Consider the following 21,800-nt stretch of genomic DNA (forward strand, 5'->3'; position numbering starts at 1 on the left):
AAAAAATCAAATTGACACAGCTCCGACTCACTACAATTTTCTTTTTCTTTTTTTGTATTTTTGTTCTCAAGTTTGACTTTTTTTATTTTTTTATTTTTTATAATCAAATTGTGCCCACGAAATTATTATTATTATTTTTTGAGAATGACAAAATTATTAGTTGATTTGACTATCAAGTTCGATTCACTTGATCTATTGGTATTCTATATGTCATGGAATAAAATATGGATCATAAAAATCGTTGCTGTGTCAATTTGTTATTATTAACTTGTTATATTTTGTAATTAAAGCTTTGGTCAATTTGTGTTTTATTTTATACTCCAAATTTTTAATATCTAATAAGAAGAAAAAAAAGTCAAACTCTAGAAAAAAAAAAAATTATTAAAAAAATGAAAATGAAAATTCATATCTTTATCTTTGAAGTATTGGAATTTACAACGACAACCTAGGAGATACCCAAGCTGTTGCAAGTGGGAAAGTACTTAAAAAAAAAAAAAACTGAAAGTGTGTATATATGATTTTGAGTTGTCCTTATCTTTATTTACAAGGCCATTCAACCATCAACATGTGGCATTTTTCAAACATAGAAGACGACGAAAATGGTGATTGGATTTTCATTTTCGTGTGGGGAAGGGATTCAAAGCAAGGCGGACAAAACAATTCCAAGCTCCATTGATTACAATATATGTGTGTGCAGTGCGTGTCCTTTTATATTTTCCCACCTCTGACACTTCGAAATTAATTAAGAGTAAATAAATAGAAAAACAAAAACAAAAAACACATATTATATTTTATATATCCAACGAAAACTGAGTTTCCATCTCCCAAGGGTCTGAACATTCCATTCCAATACCATTACCATTACCACCACCTCCACACCTCTCTATTTTTCTCAAAAGGGCTCTTTGGATTTCAACTCCAGGCATTTCATTTCCTTATACTCCTCGCTGGTGAATTTTCTTTCTGTCTCTATTTATATTCAGATCTTTCATTCTATATATTTCATCATTGATTCATTTCTGACTTTTGTGTGTGTGTTTGTGTTTTTTTCTTCCTGGTGGGTGTTAATGGTGGCAATCTTTAAAACCTGTGATGGGAACGTTTTTTTATTTGTCAAAAACCATTTTTTTCTGAACCTTTGACCATTTATCTTCATCATTGTATGATCCTTTATCTTAGTTTTGGTTTTTTTCGTTTTCCGTTGGGTTTGGCTGCTGAGAAAACGTAGGATTGTGAATGATACTTGAATATCGAGTCCTATTGGATTTCCCATCTTTTGGGACCTTAGCAAAATCAAATATATTCTTCCACTAGTGTGAGGATTACGTTTTGAGTCTTTTGACCCGGTCTGGGTTGCCTTGGTTTTTCTTTTTTTGTTCAGTTTTGGGTTGCCAAAGCTGTCGAAATTAATAAGATTCTAGCTCCGTTTTCTCAGCAGCAAGACAAGAGATGTATGTTTGACTAATTGATTCAATAAGATATAGATGTGAATGTTTCAATAATTGGATTGCATGCTGTTGATCTCCACTACCCCAGACACAGTTTTGAGAGTTACTGCTTAGTTTGGGTATTCTCTTTAGCTACTTTCTGTTACAATGTTTGAGTTTTTTGTTCTCATAGGTCAATTTGATATATATTTTTTGATAAATGTATGTCAATTTGATATCTATGATCTAGAAATAAGTTTATTTGGAGGTTTGTGTTATTCTAATCTGCTAATCCTGTTTTGTCCATACTAATTATTGATTGATTGTTGAAAAAGTTATAATTTTGAGAATTAACATGCGGGTGTGAGTTCTTTGTTTTTTAGCATAACTTTTTTCTGATATGGGTTCTTTTCCTTTTCCTTTTTTCGGTCATGCTGTCCAGGCTATTTGGAAGAGCTAGGTTAAGTTGGATGATTGTGAGTTATGAGCAGAGCAATGAGTAACAAATCACTGGATTTTGGGAAGCCTGCTTCAGGTATCTGTAATACTTTCAAGTGTTTTACTATCATCAGTGGGCTCTAAGTGATTGGATAGCCTTAACGATACTAAGTAATGCATCCTTTAAACTGTAACATCTATTTCAGTAACTGTAGGGAATTAGTGAGTACTGTAACATCTATTTCAGAAATTGTTGGGATTATGTCAGTGTGTGTTTTGTTTTTTCTTTTTATTTCCCCCCACCCAACACAGGGTGTACCATTCGCTAAAGTTTTAAATTTTTAATTATTTTGACTTGTTGAGCATAGATATGCTTGAGTATGTGGCACTTTCATATCTCATTACAATGGTAATGATTGCATCTTTGCATCAGTATATGCATTTCGATTGTATAATAGTAGAGTGGTAGCTCACACAATTGCAGTTTCTGATGATTTGAAGAAGTTCCTCAATGACCAAGTTTCAGTCACTCATCCATAAAATGCAAAAAGGGGAGAGAAAAAAGGGAAAAGAGCAAGAGTGAAAAGTACTTGAAAAATAAAAAAGAATTAAACCTGCGTAGGGGTCTCTGAGTGTAGCATGGGGTGGATTTTTATGCTACTAGTTGACAATTCTAAATTAAATGCTGTTGAATGAGGGTGTTGTACTCTTGTAGAGGAAGGAGTGACTGATAATTTTACTTTCCTCCTATAATTTCTTTTCTTTTTTGCCACCTCTTTTGTACCATTTCCATGGAAGTCAGCTTTGATACAAAGCAAGTTTTTAGTACATCTGTTTTTTGATAAGAAAGCTTTTATTTAAGAACCAGCCACTAGACTAGTGCACGTTAGTAAATCTTCTGTTCTTCTGTTGAAAATTAAAATTCTGAAAAATTGAAAGATTTTATACTTCCTAGTCTATTCTGATGGCTAATCTGTGGCTAATGTCTTGTTTCATTATACATTTTTTCAATTAAGTTTTTAAGGCTTTGTACACAACTACCCCTCCTTATTTTGTTTTTGGTATGATATTAGCTCATAAGCCTTTTTAGAATAAGACTTGAAAATATGTGGAAAAGATGAGGACAAATTAGGGAATCTATCTATGTGTGCTTGTGGTGGATTTAGTATTAGGAGAATTAGTGGATCTAGGGGTAAGAGTCGTAGAAGAAAAATCTAGTGCTCGTTGACTAGAGCTTGATGATGCGGAAAAAGGCAAGAATGCTATTTTTTGATGCAACTAAGTTGCTTGAAATTCTAGGTAGTGGTTGTGTTTGGGATTTAAAGGAAAATTTGATGAGTTATTTGATGGCTATTTGATAGAGAAAGTATATGGAGTTTCAGGGTTTTATTAGGTAAGAGGAAGGGCTTGCTTTGTGGTTGTAAGGCATCCCTTTGTTCGTTAGTTCTCTGCTTTTTTGTAATTAACTTTATGTTTTCTGTATTTCTTTTCTCTTTTTGTACTTTTTGACTACTTTGTGCTATCCATGCATATTGTAGTATTTTCAATTTACTTTTTCTTACCTATCAAAAAAAAAAAAAAAAAAAAAAATGGAGAGAAATTTATTATGTTTGGGGCTATTTGAATAGTAACTGTGAACAATATCATGAAAATGAGAAGGAGAAAGAGAAGAAAGGAAATAAAGGGAAAAATCACACTAGGATATGCATGTCTTTCATAACTAAATCATCAATTCTTATTATTCAACTCCATCTCTGATTTGAGTACAATGACACTCTTATATAGACCCTAGAGCTTAAGTTTTCCAAATAGAATTAGATCTCCTAGTCCTACTAGTCAATAAGTTAATAAAAAATAACTTTTATTCAATGTAATAAACCTAAAATACTTAGAATCTCCTAGATAATTCTGTACTCAATAAATTACCCAAATACCCAAATTTGCAGGATTTACAAATTTACAGTTTCATCCCTACATGCAAACTAACTATTACTTATAAAATAAAAGTAACTTAAAAATTGTTTTAACCCTACAATACATATAACTAGACCATTTAAACTATGTGGCCTTTGCTTCAATTGTACTTCACATATTGACCAAATAAAGTAAATCTGAAATGGAAAAAAATTCCAATGTAGGAACAAACTAGTCTTCCATGACTGCATCAAATATCTTTTTGTACAACTTATTATTTATCTTTTCTTGTACAGGTAAAAAAAGATTAAAAGATTTATTGCTTCAAAAAGATAATCGTTATTGTGCTGATTGTGGTGCCCCAGATCCTAAATGGGCGTAAGTTCTCCACCTTGACACTTTTGTTTGTTAACTATACATGTCATGTGTGTATTGTCACAACTGATATTTCATGCTTGAGAATAAGCATTAAAAGGTGAGGTTTTGTGTGTGATCTTTTAATCGACATCGTGTGCATGAACTGTGCAAGTCAAAGAATGATTCAAAGTCATGAAACACATTTTTTTGCTTTATCATCTTCTTTTGTTGAGGAGTTGGTTATAAATTCATTTTCAGGTCAGCAAATATTGGAGTTTTTATATGCTTGAAATGTTGTGGTGTGCACAGGAGCCTTGGTACCCATATATCAAAGGTAATTGCTCCCAAATCACCTTTTACTATATTGTTCTCACAATAATTATAAAACATAAAAGGCAACTAGTTGCCTATAGCCACATGTGATATGATATCTACTGGACGTATGAACTTATTGCACATTGTAGTTCAATTAACTAAGGAGAGATTTTTGGCATCATGCTAATGCCATTGGTCAACCGAGAGTCTAAACATTGACCCACACCCTGAACACTTTTTTAGGGTTCATTGAATGGTCATGGTTATTTTTTTTCTTCTTTACTAAGCTTAAATTTTCCATGCATGTGAAAACAAATAGAGATCAAGGAAATACAAGTTTTGTAGGATGGTTATTTTTGTTTCTCCTACCAAACGAATCTACCTTGCTTTACATTTTCTTATATTTTGTTAATTTAGGAGGGATTAACCACCTTTAATTTTTTTTCCATTAATGTAGCATTTCTACCAGTTCAGAAAAACATTTCAGTTATTTCTGACTAAATGGTTGATAGTTATGATTATTCTATGTGGTGGAATCTGCTTGCTTATGATTGCTTAATTTTTATTTTTATGTTGATAATTTCCAATTTGATGTATATATTTAGCCACTTTGTCAATTCTTATAGGCAAGTTTAGTCTTTATTCAATAATGGGTAACATGTTCTTTTTTTGGTGCTCAAGTTTTTTTATTTTCTCTCCTTAGTCCCACACATGCACATAAACATTCTTTTCTCTGAACAAAATTAATTTGGTATTTTTAGGTTTTGTCTGTGACATTGGATGAGTGGTCTGATGATGAAATTGAATCGATGGTTGAAGTCGGAGGAAATTCTTCTGCTAATGCAATTTATGAGGCCTTTGTCCCTGGAGGATATGAAAAGCCTGGGCCAGATGCCAGTCATGAGCTGCGTGCAAAATTCATCCGGTTAGACATGATTTATAATTTTTTAAGCATACATCTGTGTGACACTTTTCTGAGACATCTCTGTGTGTTTGGTTGCCCTGTACCAGGTGGACAAGGTACTCGGATGGATTTACCATAACCATCCTACTTGTCCTACCATTGTCTGCCTTGTCCTGTTCATACTCTTCTTTTTTTTTTTTTTAAAACCATTAGACTTTCGTGATTCTACAGTTAATTACTAATATGGCAGGTTGGATGAGCATATTCAATTTTTGGGCATATCACAGGCTCTTAGGGTGTTATTCACTTAATTACTTTCTTCCTTGTAGGGCTAAGTATGAGCTTCAAGAATTTTTGAAACCTAGCCTGCGGATTGTGTCACTTCCTTCTGAGAAAGGCTCTCTCAAGTCAAGTTTTTCTAGAAAGCTTATGGATAGTTTTCGGTCAAATTCTTCTCATAATTCGGTAACTTTCTTAACCTTTTCTTCTTCCTGCAGTTGTTGACTTAAATTCAGAGGTGTAAATTCAAATCATTAGGAAGAGAAGGATTAGTCAGATAAACTTGTATAGGGACCATAATTCCAGGCTTAGTCAGTATCCAAATTATATGAAATTTCTAGTGGGCAGGTGTCTAATGTGACAATTTTTAAATTGTGTGAGTAACTTTAGTTTATCTGATCCTAAAAATTGTACCAGGAAGGAATGGTAGAATTTATTGGACTATTGAAGGTCAAAGTGATAAAAGGCACAAATTTAGCTATCAGAGATATGATGACAAGTGATCCATACGTTATATTGTCTCTTGGGCAGCAGGTTAGTCACTGTTCCTTTTTCACTTTTATCTTTGGGGTATTGGGCGAACAACCCAACCCTTGGAACATAAAATTGTAAAGTCTACTCAGGTTTTGTTGATTAGTTTTTGAACATAAATACAACACACACACAAATGTATTTGCAAGTGTGTACATGATTTTTAGACAGTTAATTGCTGGTGTGGCCCTAGATGGAGTTGAGTGCATCCATGGACTCATGTAGCCGACCCCATTTAGTTGGGATTAAGGCTTAGTTGAGTTGTCTGTGTTTGGCAGTGTTGTTGAAAACTTTCTGATATTAGAAGTCATATTAGGTCGATAATGGTTAAAATTCCTGCTAAAACAACAGAACATATATCTTCATTTTGATGTATTCATTATTCAAAATACATAGCTCACAGGTTGATGATTTTTTTTCCCCTAATGATAATAAGTGGTGTTGATGCTATTAGACTGTTCAGACAACTATAATAAAGAGCAACTTGAATCCAGTCTGGAATGAGGAACTCATGCTGTCTGTTCCTCAGCATTTTGGACCCTTGAAGTTGGTAAGCTTGTCTATTCCTTGCTCTTCATGACCATTTCAAGTAATTTTTCTTTCTATTCCATTATGGATTTAATTTTCCCAAAGTTGAGCTCTTCCCATGCTTTTTGATCCATTGATTTTCAGCTATAAAGTTTAATTCCTCTATGCAACGTTTTTTTTTAGTCAATAGATAGTGGGGTAGGGGGGAGGTGGGGTTCAATTCTCTATGCAAATGTTACATTCTAAAGGAATTGATATGTAACCAATCAGTTCAATGTATGCCAATTGCATTAGCGTTGTCTCCAGTTAATATGTAACCAATTAATCTACCACTTAAGACCCTATAGAAATGTGCCAACCACTGTTCTTTTTCAGTTCCAGACATTGTGGTAGTTCTTTGTAGTTTGTATATGTAATTCATATGCCATCTCTTGTGTGTAGAATTATTATTTTTGAATGTTAGTGAGCAGAAAAGGATGAACCAGAAATGTTCAGTCCTCTGATACCATGTTAGTGAGGAGTAGTAAGAAGAAAATTCAAGAATGAATATTCAAAAAGAGGAGCTGAAAATATGGTACAGCCCTCTGACTCTATATTCCACATATATGGGAGACAACTCACCACTAGGATATTATAGACTCTTCTATAAGATCAGAATGCAATGATACTAATACAATATTATCTCTCTAACAATGTAAAACTAGAAGCAGTGGTACATGCTTTCTACCTTACCTTTTCAATCAGTCAGCTCATTCTTATGCTTGCACACCATAAATTTTAGTCAGACAGTTTTTACTTTGCAGAGAATCTGGTTGATAGTGGATGTTGTAGTTATAAAATAGAGGTTGGATGTGTAAGGATGTCAAGCCCACTTATATTACTATATTACCCTTAAAAAATCAAATTTATGCTGGTGCTGATAGTATGTACTACTGTTAAGCATTCAAATTAGGGTTTGTTACTTTGTTTAGAAGTATGAGGGCTAGTTTTCGTATCTATAAAGTAATTCATAGAATTACTGTTAAGCACTTTCGCTTTGTTTCATACCCAAACTATTTTCTGCCTAAATAGTTGGTCTTTTTCTTTTGCTTGCTCATTTTCTCCCCAATTTTCTTCCTTGAGTAGTCAAAATGTCAAATAGGCACTGACCATCTTATTTATAAATAACAGATTGAAAGGAAGCAAGCCATGTACCATGTGCTAGTGCTTTGTGGAGGGCTAGTGTTAGAATAAGCAAATAATTTAATAACTTGAAGTGACAATGTTATATCTTATATGACAGTTTATCTGACCTTTTGACTTTCCATGTTGCAGCGGGTGTTTGATCACGACACATTTTCATCTGATGATATCATGGGAGAAGCAGAGGTCGATCTCCAGCCCCTGATAACATCTGCAATAGCATTTGGAGACGCAGGGATGTTTGGAAACATGCAGATTGGAAAATGGCTGAAATCACATGACAATGCCCTTAAGGATGATAGCACCGTCAACATTATTGATGGCAAGGTGAAACAGGCGGTGTCTCTTAAGCTTCAGAATGTGGAATGCGGAGAACTAGATCTAGAACTAGAGTGGATGCCACTTGATCAATAGGTACATATTTATTCTTTTTTCTTCCCCATTGCTTTTAATAAAAAATTTTGTAATATTGATTTGTGTTACTCAATATGGAATGATACAGTACTCTGTCTTCTTTCACTTGTATTTGTTCATTTGATTTTTTTTTTCTTCTTCTTTTTGCTATCAAATTTGTATGAGTGACACAAATCAGTACACACGACTTTGTATAGGTTTGTCCGAACTTTGTAAGCCTCACAGGTGTAGCGGTCACGAAAACATTGTGAATATATATCATCCGCTTGGAACTTAATATTAATACAACAAAATGTAAAGCAGTGTGAGTTTAGTTGCTTGAAAATGATTATATTACATTATCTCATTATATCATGATGTGTTGCACCATGTGTTATCTGCTTCTCCTGAAAGGTACATTGCTTTAAATGGTTCCAACATGAACTATTGCCATTGCCAGCTGTTTGAGAGCTTTGGCTCCTTCAACGTGCATTCAATCTTTTGAATATTGGACAACTGAAGACGACCATTAAGTGAGTACTACTATTATATAACTTATGGTATTACCAGACGTGACACAAGTAGGTAAGGTACGATCTCAAAGTCAAATTCTTTAAAAGATGGCAACAAAAGAATGGTTTAAAACATAGGTAAACATAATGAAACTGGTTACACTATCAATTTCATCCATACTTTAGACATCATTTGGGGAAAAACGAAAATTGAACATTTCATTATCTTCTCTATTTGATCTAGAACCTTGGCAATGTTCTCATTTGTTTCAGAGACTCGTTGTGGATAAAGATAATACTAAGTTTCATCTTTATTAGCCCCCCAAGTGTGTGTATTTTGCTGCAAGGGTAAAGCTTAGCTCCAGTGCTATAGTGCATTGGAGCCGACATAATACGGATACGTGGCAAAAATTGGACATGTTTGAATCATGTTGGCTCTAGTGCATTGGAGCACTAAAGCTAAGCTTTATTAGCCACCCAATCGTGTGTATTTTGTTGCAAGGGCAAGGCTTAACTCCAGTGCTCTAACCTCTAGTGCATTGGAGTCAACATGATACGGACACATGACAAAAATTGGACATGTGTTTGTATCGTGTTAGCTCTAGTGCACCAGAGCACTAGAGCTAATCTTTGTCCTTACTACAAACCCATTTTCTCTTTTATTTATTTATTGTTTTTTTATAGATATTAGAATGTTGCATCTCTATCAAAGTTTCCAAAAAAAAAAAAAAATTTATATCACTCTTTTAAGTCTATTAGCATTCTCACCCCATCTATTAAAAATAATCTAAAAATTTGAACAGGGGAATATATATCTCTTTTTTCTTTTGGAAACGAGATTTATTTATTTATTTTTTTTATGTGCTGAGCAAAATAGAAAAATGAAACCTTAATTGAGTTAAATCAGGTTAGGCAGTGTATTAAAAAAGGTATTATCCAAGTCGATAAGTTGAGCTGGATCAAACCTTAGCAACCGACAATATCTAACTGTTAGGCGTTAGCTGGAACATTTCAATGTGGTAGATAAGAGTCTGACCAAATTTTAAGGACGGTAGATACAAACAACACTAGCATTATATATCTGGTAAAATTATAAAAAAGGGCACACTGATCTTTTACTTTTGACCAAATGACAAAACACTCTCATCAAGTCCTACCAACTAAGTTTTGAATTTCATGGATCTCCCATGATTTCGACTAGATCTTACTATTATTAGATGCTTTCAATAATTTTGTTTTCTTACTCAAAGGGTAGTAGAACACGACCCTTGAGCTTAAATTTTACAAGTTTGTTTCTCATTATAAAGTTCTTCTCCACCTAGAAAAATTCAAGGTCACAAAAAAGATTTACAAACCATGACAAAAATATTTGATAATGAAGTGACACCCATGTTTCGTCATCATTGTTGGAAAATCAATTTACCTTTACTAATAATTCAAGTAAACAATTAAACTGTGGGTTTGATTAGCTCAATAAGTAAATTCTTCTGTTATAAAATAAGATATTTAAAATCAAATCTCGATTACATAAAAAAGAAACCAATTAACATCTTGATTTAATAATAATGAGTAATTATTCTAATGCATATATTATAAATTCAAATTATAAAAAAAGAAAAAGAAAAAGAAAAGAGCTCATTTGGACTCAATTAGGTATTCTAAACAAAAACAACTTATGACAATGTCGTTTTATCCAAAAACCAGTGTCCTGATCTCAACAAATTGATGTCCTCCAAGTCCAACTAACTAAGCAAACTAAAATATGAACATTCCTTAAGACATAAGTACCAAAAAGATATATATATGTAACTTATTATTATAGTATTATATTCTTTTCTTCACTTTACATAACGTGGCACATAGAATTAGCACACTACCAAAACATTAAAAATTAAAAAAAAAATTGAAAGTAAAAAGAAAGCAGAATTTAATAAGAATCACGGACCACTATTTGTAGTTTATTACCACTATCATTATCATGACAAGATAATGCTGCTGACGATGGCAGTGCTAGTGGTGGCGGTGGTGGTTGTTGTTGTGGCAGTGGCGGCGACGGCGATCTTTGTTTTCGAAACTTGAAGATATAAAGCAAAGCAGAAATCACTAACAAAACGACACCTGTTAAACCACAAGCTACACTGCCCACCAACAACACGTCCCTCACGTGGTCTTTACTCTTACCGCGACCAGCGTTGTTGCCCCACCACGACGTGTCGTCGCCGTCGGCGGTGGAGGAGGAGGAGGAGTTTGAATTCAGGGCTTTGGGCATTGCCACGTCGGACGAGGTAGAAGAAGAGTTGCCGAAAAACGACATCATCTCCGGCGGCGGTGACTTCTCTGAGTCTGACGAGCTGGGAGTGTTGGTCTGGAACTCCAGGCCGTGATCCGACGGTCGCAATTCGTGGGATTCTGAATGGTCAGCGTTCATCATGGTCAAGGTCATCAAGATCAACGGCCCGTAGATAGCGATCATCACCGTAGACACTCCTCCTCTAAAACACACCATGTTTTTTTTTTTTTCAGCTTAGCTTTCTGCTCTCCACTCCAGTCTCTAGAGAAAATTAATGAATTGGAGAGTGATTTAGTTTAGTACTATATATATATATATATAAAGGTGAAACAAACGATGTCGTTTGAGAAGACTAAAAAAGGTTGTTAACTGCTGTTAGTTACTTACCAGAGAGAGAGTGAGAGAGTGAAATGTCTGTTTTGTCCGAATACGGAAATAGTGTGAGTTGTTGTCGGAGATTAGTAGTGTGTTCTTTTTAAAAAAAAGAAGGTCTACTACTGTTCAATCTATCGCCGCTTCGTTATTTGTCTTTTACTGCTAAAATCAACGTTGATTTTTTTGATGAATAAAATCAACATTGATAAAAGACCCACGATATATTGTTTTCACATTTTTCTTTTTGGTCGGGTTGTTTTTTATTAATTCACTTTTTTAGTTTTTACAACTACAACTTGCACTATAGACTGTCCTGTTTAATGGGTGGTGGGTTCACTCTTCACATGGAAGTTATGTATCGAATCGATGCCATATTTGATTGCTGATTTGTAGGTATAGGACGTTTCTCTTTGTTAAATTAAAGCAAAAAAAAAATGTCAAAGCTTAATTCACATTTTTTCTTTTTCTTTTGGTCGGGGAATTTACACTTTTAAAAAAAAAAAAAAAATTTATCAAATAGGACTTATGGTGGATACATTGACATTTATTTTTTTGTCAATTTAAGGAGGGTGTTAAATCAACTCTTTGGATTATAATTACATACACATGTACATCTACTTTGATTTATTGAATCACATGTACAAAGTTAATTTATTAAATCATTAATTGATATACATGTACATGACATGGTGGCATGGAATAGTGTCGCATGTGACATGTGAGAGATAATTGAATGTAATCACATTAACTGATACACATGTACACAACATGGTGGCATAGAACATATATATGCCATGTGTGAGAGAGAGTTGAATGTAATCAGCAACAAGGATTTAGCAAAATTGTCTTTGCTTTTAAAAGGAAGAGAGAACAAAAAAAGACAAAGAAGATAAGAGTTATTTTGTTTTTGCTTTTAAAAGGAAGAGAGGGGAAAAAAAAAGAAAGAACAAAGGTGATAAGAGTTATTTTGTTTTAGCTTTTAAAAGGAAAAAGAAAAATGATAGTACATAGAAAATAGTTTTTTTTTTTTAAAGAAAAATTCATAAGTAAATGTATGCATTGATTTTTAGAAGTGTAAATTGCAAACTACTATAAATTATGATAGAGAAATGAAGTAGATAAATAAATAAGTTCACATGGAAAGATTATAAAAATTTGTAAAATAACGTAAATACTAATAAATAAACAAACTGTATGAATCTATGGACATGTGACTCTAGAACATGTATGTGTCTTATGACACACACTTGATTTTTAATTTTACTAAAATAAGATGAGATCCATTGGATCATAATTAATGAAAAATTTTCACATACATAAATAAAAAATTATTTAATAAGATAAAACTATTTTTAAAAATTATGAATTAACAATGTGCATTATGAAAATTCATTTAAAAAAAACAATTACCAATTTAAATGAAGTGTTAATATCTTTCAATTGCGACTATTCATTGTCTATAAATTAAGAGCTTCAAATAGAAGCCGTTCAAATTTCATTTTCATTCACCATTTTACTAAAATACATAGTTTTATATGAAAACTCTAAGAAAAAACTTCATGGTTGTCTGTAATTTTATTACACTTTGGAGATAAATTTCTTGTAACTCGAAAACAATCTCTGTCGAATGAGGACAAATATTGCTTTTAAGGATAATATTTCTATGGTAATTATAGAATACTCCTCCTTCTCACATAATTGTGGGTCCCGCTAATTAAATTCATAGTGAGACCCACAATTTACGTGAGAGAGGGGAGTACGCATTTAATAATTTTCCATATTTCTGACACTTCTGGAAGTTCCATTAATTTTCTTCTTCCGATTTCCTGCACAATTTTCTTCAACACGTAGGAGTACAGTTTTATCATAAATTCATAACTGGAATAGCACAGTGGTTAAAGGAACAATGTGCTCATATTGAGGTTGTGGGGTTCCAATTTAAATGAAGTGTTAATATCTTTCAATTGCAACTATTCATTGTCTATAAATTAAGAGCTTGAAATAGAAGCAGTTCAAATTTCATTTTCACTCACCATTTCACTAAAATACACAGTTTTATATTAAAACTCTAAGAAAAAACTTCATAATGGTTGTCTGTAATTTTATTACACTATGGAGATAAATTTCTTGTAACTCGAAAACAAACTCTTTTGAATGAGGACAAGTATTGCTTTTAAGGATAATATTTCTATGGTAATTATAGAATACTCCTCCCTCTCACATAATTGTGAGTCTCGCTAATTAAATTCATAGTGAGACTCACAATTTATGTGAGAGGGGGAGAATACGCATTTATAGTACTCTAGAGTATTTAATAATTTTCTATATTTCTGATACTTCTGGAAGTCCCATTAATTTTCTTCTTCCGATTTCCTGCACAATTTTCTTCAACACGTAGGAGTACAGTTTTATCATAAATTCATAACTGGAATAGCACAGTGGTTAAAGGAACAATGTGCTCATACTGAGGTTGTGCGGTTCCAAGACAAAACAAGGTGATAAAAAAGTAAAACTAAACATATAGCTTAGAGGTACCGCAATGCTTGTAGGTTCAAACTTCAAATCCTATTTAGAGAGATTTTTTAGTTATCACTTTTTCTAACCTACCACCATATTCTCCTTAAGTTTCTAAATTAGCATAATTGTGGGACATAAAAAAGTGAGAAGTTGATTTTGGTTTTTATTCCCCACTCTCATTTAGAAGAAGAAAGATCATCCAAAAAGAATGAATGGGAAGAATAAAGTAGTCTCTTTATTAGCCACAAGATTTCGTGTAAAAAGATGAATAAGTATATTTATTTAGTTCCGCAGTTCCTGTATTTTTTTACTATTTAATATATATATAATCTATATTGTTTATTTTATTGATTAAAATTCTATTGAATGTATAAATTATTATTATTATTATATGTATTAAGTTATATTTGTTTAGATATAGAAGTAAATAGGGTGAGCCCTAGGGTTTGGCCACTTAGGCCATGACCTACAATTCATACTAGAGAATGGCTCCCAAATGTAGACAGTCTCATAAAACATCTCTTTCACAACATGTGTGAATTTCATACCTTTGAGTCTTACACGTGAGAGAGAGGCCTTATGACTTATGATATACATTATCCAAATGCCACATGTTGTGAGAAAAAGGTCTCACGAGACTATCTTAAGAAATACTTTCTCCAAATGTGGGGGCAATAAGTGTCCTTTTTTAAAATTTATTTATAAAAGAAATTGAGCTCACTTTTTCCTCCATTTTGAAAATGCATTTTTTTAGTTATGCTAAAGATACTACAAATTTTACTACATATATTTTATAAATTGATGTGTAACTAATTATAATAAATAATTCAAATATTCTTTTATTACCATGCTGAAGTTCCACCAATCTCATATATTGCCACACAATTTATAAGTTTTTTTCTATTATAATTTGTACTAGCTTTAGCATTTTTCCCCAAAAAAAAAAAAATCCAACCCAATTTACCATTAAGTTAATTAATCATATATTATTATTATTATTATTATTATTATTATTATTAATAGTTGGGGAGAGTGAATTTGAAGTTTGAACTTGAAATGTCTTCATTAGAAATGTAAAGAAGTATTGGTTAGTTATTTTAAAAAGACTATATTGAACCAACCTGGGTAGAAGATACAACTAAATAGATTATGAAGATAATAAGGGACAAAGCCTTTGAAAATCATACTACTAATTCCACTTGAGCTAGAAGTTTATAAAGCATTTTCGAGAAAATTATCATAGCAGTGAGAATGCCTTTTCCATAAGTACTTATTAGTTATTATTACAACTTTTCGTTTTTGTTTTCTAAAGTATCAATAGCGGGCCTAGAATTCAAAATATGGGCTCTGGGCACACGCTAAGGGCTAAGGTACTTTTTTTTTTGACTGAAGGGCTTAGGCTATCTAAAAAGTAGGGACCTTGGACCATTTGGACCCATTTGGAATGTGTGTTTAAACAACAGTTTTTAGCTTTTTTTGAAAATATGTATGAGTGAAAAAATGTGTAGAAATATGTGTAATATTATTTAAAACTGAAAACATATGTTTAAAATGGTGTACCAAACAGGCCTTTGGTTTTTTGTTTTTTGGGTGAATGGACCCTTTGGGTCCATTTGACGGTATTTTTATAAAGGCCTCATTTTGGTGTTTCAATGGATATTATACTTGTCAGAAATGTTGGGTTGAGCTAAACCCAATGGGTATACCCATAAGGAAGAGTCAATAAGGAAGAGTTGTGACTCTTGGTGAATAAGTGTGATTCTTGATGACAGGTTACAACCTTTGGCAAAGGTTGCAACCATTACAAGGGTTGTCTTATGAAGGGTGAATGTATCCATAAACAAGACACTACATGTTGTTAGATAATCAATTTAGAGTGGTGTTGTAAAGAACTAAAGATCAATACACAATAAAATATCTCTTTTTGATCATTTTGTTTAATTATTTTTTAATTTTTAAGGTCCATCAATTTTTGTTTGTACATATAAGTTATGGATATTGTGTGTTTTGTGTTCACTACAAAACAATTTCGAACACTTACAAATATCTTTTTTGTAATATTGATTAAGGAAAGGTATAGGTAAAAAATAATATTTTTTTTCCCCTATATATTTCATTGCTTCCACATTCCAACAATACTGTAGTTTGCAACCAATGAGCTCTAGCTCAATTAACCTCCTCCCTTATAAGCACTAGGTGGAGGGTGAGGTCGGGAGTTCAAAAACCCACTAGGTGCTTGTGGAACTTACTAATCCAAAACAATACCAATGTTTGCAGGTTTTGGAGGGGATTGTGCCACAAGAAAGCTGCCATTTCAGCTAAAAATTTGCCATGAGAAATCCAGTCAATACCTTAATGGTTTAACCCAGCAGAGTTCTTGAAGTTGGAGCTGTGAAGTAGTCCTAAAATGAAAAATTGATAAAACATAACCTGAGCTAAACAATGAAACCAACCAACTCACCAACAAAGATTATCAAAAAGAAAGGTACCTTATTAAAGCAATTGCTCTCAAAAGACACGAAAATAATTTCGAATATTAGCGAGCCTTTTCAGAAGCAAGGGCTTAAAATATGACTAAAAACTCAATTGAACATAGCAACATATATTACAAAGAATATTGTTTAAAACACTATGATGATCTCCTCATGATTTACTCCTTCACTAGTAGGCTAATATGAATGGTACAACAGAAAAAAAATAAAAAATAAAAAATCAAGTCCAAGTCCATATTGAAATTAATGAAACAAATATGAAAGAATTTATAATGCAATAGAATTGAATGCAATATCTTTTCCTCACTGGTCATGTAGGCAAGTTTACTGTGAGAGCGCATCAGCTCCATTCACGGTATCTGATTGAATAATTACCCGGGTGTCAAGTTATTCTTGGCATACCATTTTGCCACCTGAATTGGTGTCTTCATCTAAGCTGTGAGGTTCTTGCTTCTTTTCTGCTGCTGCTTCTTTTAAAACCCCCAAAACTTGACTACTTGAAAAGGAATTTTCTGCATTATTGGTGCACATCCAAGCTTCCTGGAGTTGCAAGACATACTCCAAGTACCACAAAACTTCCCCCATTGTAGGCCGGTTCTTCCCCTCATCAGCAAGACATTTTTCTGCTATCTCTCCAAACTTCTTCAAGGACTCTGGAGAATAATTTCCTTTGAGACGAGAGTCAATTATAGTTTCTAGTGATCTCTGCCGTTGCCATCCCATTGCCCACTCTGCAAGATTGATCTGATCTTTAGGCAAGCTTGGATTTATAACAGCTCGAGCACAAACGACTTCAAACAACACTACTCCAAAAGAGTAAACATCAGATTTCTCAGTCAAATGCTGTCGTCTGTAGTACTCAGGGTCTAGATATCCGAAGCTTCCTTTTACTGCAGTACTAACATGGGTGTGATCCAAAGCAGGACCAGTTTTTGACAGCCCAAAGTCAGACATTTTTGCTACAAACTTTTCATCTAATAGTATGTTAGTCGTCTTAACATCCCTGTGGATTATTCCCCGGTCTGCTCCTGTATGAAGGTAATATAGTCCTCGTGCAGCACCGATACATGCTTCTAATCGCTGCTTCCAAGTCAATGGTGAGAGATCACTCCCAAAGAGGTGACTTCTAAGAGTCCCATTTGCCATATACTCGTAAACCAAAATCATCTCATTTTGTTCATCACAGAACCCAATCATGGACACCAAATGCCTGTGTCTGAGCTTTGAAAGCATCTCAATCTCTGTTTCAAATTCAGCCAAACCTTGCTCAGATTGTGGGTTTGACCGCTTTATTGCAACAAGGGTGCCATCTTCAATCTCTCCTTTGTACACCTTGCCAAAACCTCCTACTCCAATCACTAAACTGTCATCAAAATTGTTTGTAGCTGCACAAATCTCTGGTAGTGTAAACTGTTTGCCAACCCTAGTAGAGGCCACAGATCCATATGGATATTGGCTTCCAGTTGCTCTCTTGCCATTGGCTGAGTTATTTAAAATAGACCCATTAAGGAATAATGGCCTCCAACCAGGAGAGTTGTTTTTGGTACCACTCAATTTTTCTCTTTGGCGTCTGCAGAAACAATAGATGAAGCTGATTATAACTCCGAGCATAACAACAGAAGTTACACCGGCTCCTATACCCTCCCAAAGAATTTTAGTTTTTGAATTGCCTACTGAATTCCCAGTAGAATCATAAGGCTCTACATAGGCAAGGCTCCCACTTTGGCTCAGCTTGAAAATCTCCAACCCGTTCAAGAGGGCATCAGTTCCTGCAGCACCAGCTGCTGTCTCAGGACCTAGTTGAATCCAAAGTGTCTTAGTTTTGGATGACACAGCATCAATGTAGTCCTGGTGATATGCTTTATTTATCCCTCCTGATCGCTCAAAAACATCAAAATTGTCTGCTGCAGTCCTGTTATTTATATAGATTCTGAAAATCCTTTGCTTTGGTACATTAAAAACCAGCTCACAGAAATGTAATCGGATCAAATAATCAAAATCAGGATCAACCTCAAATTTCCATGACATGTTGAACCTTTTCTCTAGGACTCCAGTGTTGGACATTGTTCTTGCTGTTTCATAAACAAGAAGAGGAGCCACAGAGGAATCATTCGCGGAAGCATGGGTAATATTCGAACTGTTACTGATCTCTGAGCCAGCATTTGCTGTGAACATGTAGCTGAAATCCACTTCCCATGTTCTCCAAAGATTTGAATCTTGATTGGATTTAACTTCAGAACCTCCTACATTCAACCTATACATGGTCTGGATGCTCCTTCCACTCAAATTCACACTATTGTCACCCACTCTACTAATTGAGTCTGCAAAAAGCTTATCTACAATGGGGACAATCTCAATGGCATTTATGAACCCTAATGATCCTTTTACTGGCAAGAACTCTACCACAAGCACATCCATATTGATGGGTAAAATGTACTCCTTAATCAAAAAGAATGAACTTGAATTGCTTCCTGAACTCTGCGAGTTTGAATTCTTATGTGATATCTCACTGGGAACATTGAATTTTGAGACCAATTTTAGACCATTTGCAACAACATCAAATGCAGACTCATTTACATTGTAATTCCCAAATGAGAATGGACAGAAATGGAGCCTAACGAAATAGTTCCCATGAATTCCTTCAAAAGTGTAATTCAAACTCTCTGTAAAAAACCGAGCAGTTTCGTAGAGAGGTCCAAAATTTGAACTATCGCTTAGCGCAGCAGTGGATGCAGCAATGCTGGGAGAACTGAGGTTGAGATTGCCATCAGGGACCAAGTCACCAACCCATCTCCTACCATCCACATTAACACTGGAATTTGTACCACAATTTATCAGAAAAGACTTTGACTGAGCTTCTCCAGTTTTAACAAAAGCAGAGATTATCACCAAAGACATTAGAGCAAAGACTTCCCAACATTGGACCCTCTCCATTACCCTTCTTCCTAAAGAATTCTTTCTATTATTTTCAAGCTAGAAGGGAAAGCCTGATGGAATAAAGCAATAACCCAATGTTCAAGAACACACAATCTAGACAAAAAGGCATAAACACCCAGCTCTTAAATCACAGTAACTACTTCTATCTCCAAGATTTTTAACCATGATGATCAGTTCATTAAACTTCATAAGAAAACTCTCATACAACAACATAGATATGTAGATATCTCAACAAGTTGAATAACATGCACTTACTCAGGTTTCAGCAGAACCATGAATGAATGACAAATCATCTCAGTCCAACACACCTAGGCTAGACAAGATGCAGATCTGAACCAAGAATAAGTACAAAACTTTGGAGCAAAAGGAAAAAACAAAAGGTAGCAATGGAATGTGTAACTAATGGAAAGAATACTAAAACTCACCAGTAAGATTCAAACCCAGAAAAAATATGACTAGCAAATGAGTAAGCTCGTGAAATGTGGTTCCCCTTGATAAAGAAATAACAAAGAAAAAGAGAAACATGAACATGGGTTGTTGTTAGAAAAACAGATTGGAAAAGTTCATTTCATCTCTGCTTTTGTCCTGTCCTGAATCTTTTCAAAAAGAGCCAACAATCTGACACAAGAAAATTTGTAGTTTTTATTATAATTTTATGAAACTGTTGAAACAGTTGGTATTCTTTATATGCATTATTATTATTATTATTTTGTTGTCTTATATAACTTTGGACATTTTTTTATTGTATATATATGAGTGCCAGATTTGGGTTTCCATATTTTGTGATGTGGGTCACATGCTCATGTCTTGAAGACGATCAACAGTGCAATTATTCTAATTTCTCGCAGCATTCCAAAACTACCCCTTGTTTTCCAATTATAAAAGCTGTCCTTCGTCTCTTCTTCTTGCCGTACCTAGAGTACATTTTATGGGGGTCCTTTGGGAACACTGTAAAACCATGGTAAAAAATTGATCTTACCATCATGGCATCATTATTATTATTTTTTATTTATTTAAAGAAAGGGAATATTTAAATTATCATATGGAAAGCATTCCCATTTGTATTATTCTTTTTAGACCAAATTTTTTTATCGTATACCATATATTATACATACTAGCAGCAAATCCTCACGATACATGGGAATGAATAATTATTTTATAATTATGATATAATGTATAATTTGTTTTTTAAAATTTGTTGAAAATAAATTTTTTTTCTCTAAATATTAAACAATTTCTGAAATTATTTTTTATCTTTTTATCTCTACCAATGTATCATTCTGTTAATTTTTGTGTAGTTTTGGATTGATATTATTCTTTTATGAGTTGGTCCATATTCTTTGAAATTATGTTATAGCGTGTTATGTTTTTCCAATTTTTTTTTCTCTATAACTAAACTTTTTAAGTTTCAAATAAATTATTCAAATTATTCATTTTCTTTAAAAGGAGATTATCATGATAATCAAAACTTATGACAAAATTACATTTTATTATTTCAAATGCATAGTCAATATTGTGTTTTGATATAAATTCAAATTCATACTTCCAAAATAGCTAAGTATTAACTTAAACAAAAATCAAACCAATGTTATAAGAGGGAGATAGATTAATTGTGTTGGGGAACTCAAAAATACAATATCAAAACGTATTAACTTAAAATAAAGTTATAAAAAAATGTTTTATCAACCTAAAGTAGAATTGCAAGAAATAATAAAAGAGAGAGAGAGAGAGAGAGAGAGAGAGAGAGAGAGAGAGAGAGATAAATCATTTTTTCAAGAGAGAATGTGAGAGATAATAACAAATTTATAGAAAATTAGATGAGATGAAAAAGAGTAAAAAGATATAGTAATAAATATCAAATTATCATAGTCATGCTATGTAATAGAAAAACACTATATTCGAATATGCTATCTTTATAATGCAATAGGATAACATTTATGAAATCAAATAAAAGAAAAAAAGATAACAACTTTAAAACGCAAAATTAAATCACATCAACCCAAAGTAGAGTTTTAAAGAATACAAAAGTTAATCAACCTAAAATAGAGATGCACGATATAAAAATAAAAATAAATAAAAAAAATTCACCAAAAAATGAAAAAAAAAATGAGAGAGAGAAGAGAGAGAACCTTTTTGTGTGAGAATTGGGAAAACTATGCATAGAATGTAAGAGAATTGAAAATTTATAGTAAAATGGTGAGAACAAGAAGAGGAAAAAATAAAGGAAAACAAAGGGATAAAGGAAGAGTAATATTAAGGTAAATAGTAGTGGGGAGATGAAAATGTAAAATGGAGGTGAAAGGTTGGAAATAGTGTAACAATATTTTGGGGGATTAATAAGAAGAAAAATAGTTAAAAATATGAGAGAGAGAGAGAGAGAGAGAGAGAGAGAGAGAGTTGGAAATAGGT

General features: G+C 33.2%; 3 protein-coding genes across 3 annotated transcripts; 1 reads left to right on the forward strand and 2 right to left on the reverse strand.

Annotated features, from left to right (window-relative positions):
- The first annotated feature begins 709 nt into the window (after positions 1-709).
- Positions 710-8,608, forward strand: LOC115992248 (probable ADP-ribosylation factor GTPase-activating protein AGD13). The gene is made up of 9 exons (XM_031116346.1): positions 710-950; positions 1,870-1,962; positions 4,076-4,157; positions 4,395-4,470; positions 5,213-5,376; positions 5,685-5,820; positions 6,052-6,168; positions 6,620-6,715; positions 8,008-8,608. Exons 2-9 carry the CDS (start codon positions 1,911-1,913, stop codon positions 8,287-8,289), a joined length of 1,005 nt encoding a protein of 334 aa, XP_030972206.1. The 5' UTR covers positions 710-950; positions 1,870-1,910; the 3' UTR covers positions 8,290-8,608.
- A 1,790-nt stretch (positions 8,609-10,398) lies between these two features.
- Positions 10,399-11,480, reverse strand: LOC115992346. The gene is made up of 2 exons (XM_031116528.1): positions 11,458-11,480; positions 10,399-11,331 (listed from the first exon to the last, which is right to left on the reverse strand). The coding sequence occupies exon 2, from the start codon at positions 11,284-11,286 to the stop codon at positions 10,708-10,710; it is 579 nt and encodes a 192-aa protein (XP_030972388.1). The 5' UTR covers positions 11,287-11,331; positions 11,458-11,480; the 3' UTR covers positions 10,399-10,707.
- Positions 11,481-16,543: 5,063 nt separating this feature from the next.
- On the reverse strand, positions 16,544-20,043 carry LOC115988859 (probable receptor-like protein kinase At1g30570). The gene has a single exon (XM_031112485.1). The coding sequence runs from the start codon at positions 19,386-19,388 to the stop codon at positions 16,842-16,844; it is 2,547 nt and encodes an 848-aa protein (XP_030968345.1). The 5' UTR covers positions 19,389-20,043; the 3' UTR covers positions 16,544-16,841.
- Between the last annotated feature and the right edge of the window lie 1,757 nt (positions 20,044-21,800).

The sequence above is a fragment of the Quercus lobata genome, chromosome 5 (genome assembly GCF_001633185.2).
Source record: "Quercus lobata isolate SW786 chromosome 5, ValleyOak3.0 Primary Assembly, whole genome shotgun sequence".
NCBI classification, from domain to species: Eukaryota; Viridiplantae; Streptophyta; class Magnoliopsida; order Fagales; family Fagaceae; genus Quercus; species Quercus lobata.

Coding starts and splice junctions, on each gene's coding strand:
- LOC115988859 (XM_031112485.1), bottom strand. CDS start 19,388: ATGGAGAGGGTCCAATGTTGGGAAGTCTTTGCTCTAATGTCTTTGGTG.
- LOC115992248 (XM_031116346.1), top strand. CDS start 1,911: ATGAGCAGAGCAATGAGTAACAAATCACTGGATTTTGGGAAGCCTGCT. Junction 1,963..4,075: donor TTTTGGGAAGCCTGCTTCAG/GTATCTGTAATA, acceptor TTTCTTGTACAG/GTAAAAAAAGATTAAAAGAT. Junction 5,821..6,051: donor CAAATTCTTCTCATAATTCG/GTAACTTTCTTA, acceptor AAATTGTACCAG/GAAGGAATGGTAGAATTTAT.
- LOC115992346 (XM_031116528.1), bottom strand. CDS start 11,286: ATGGTGTGTTTTAGAGGAGGAGTGTCTACGGTGATGATCGCTATCTAC.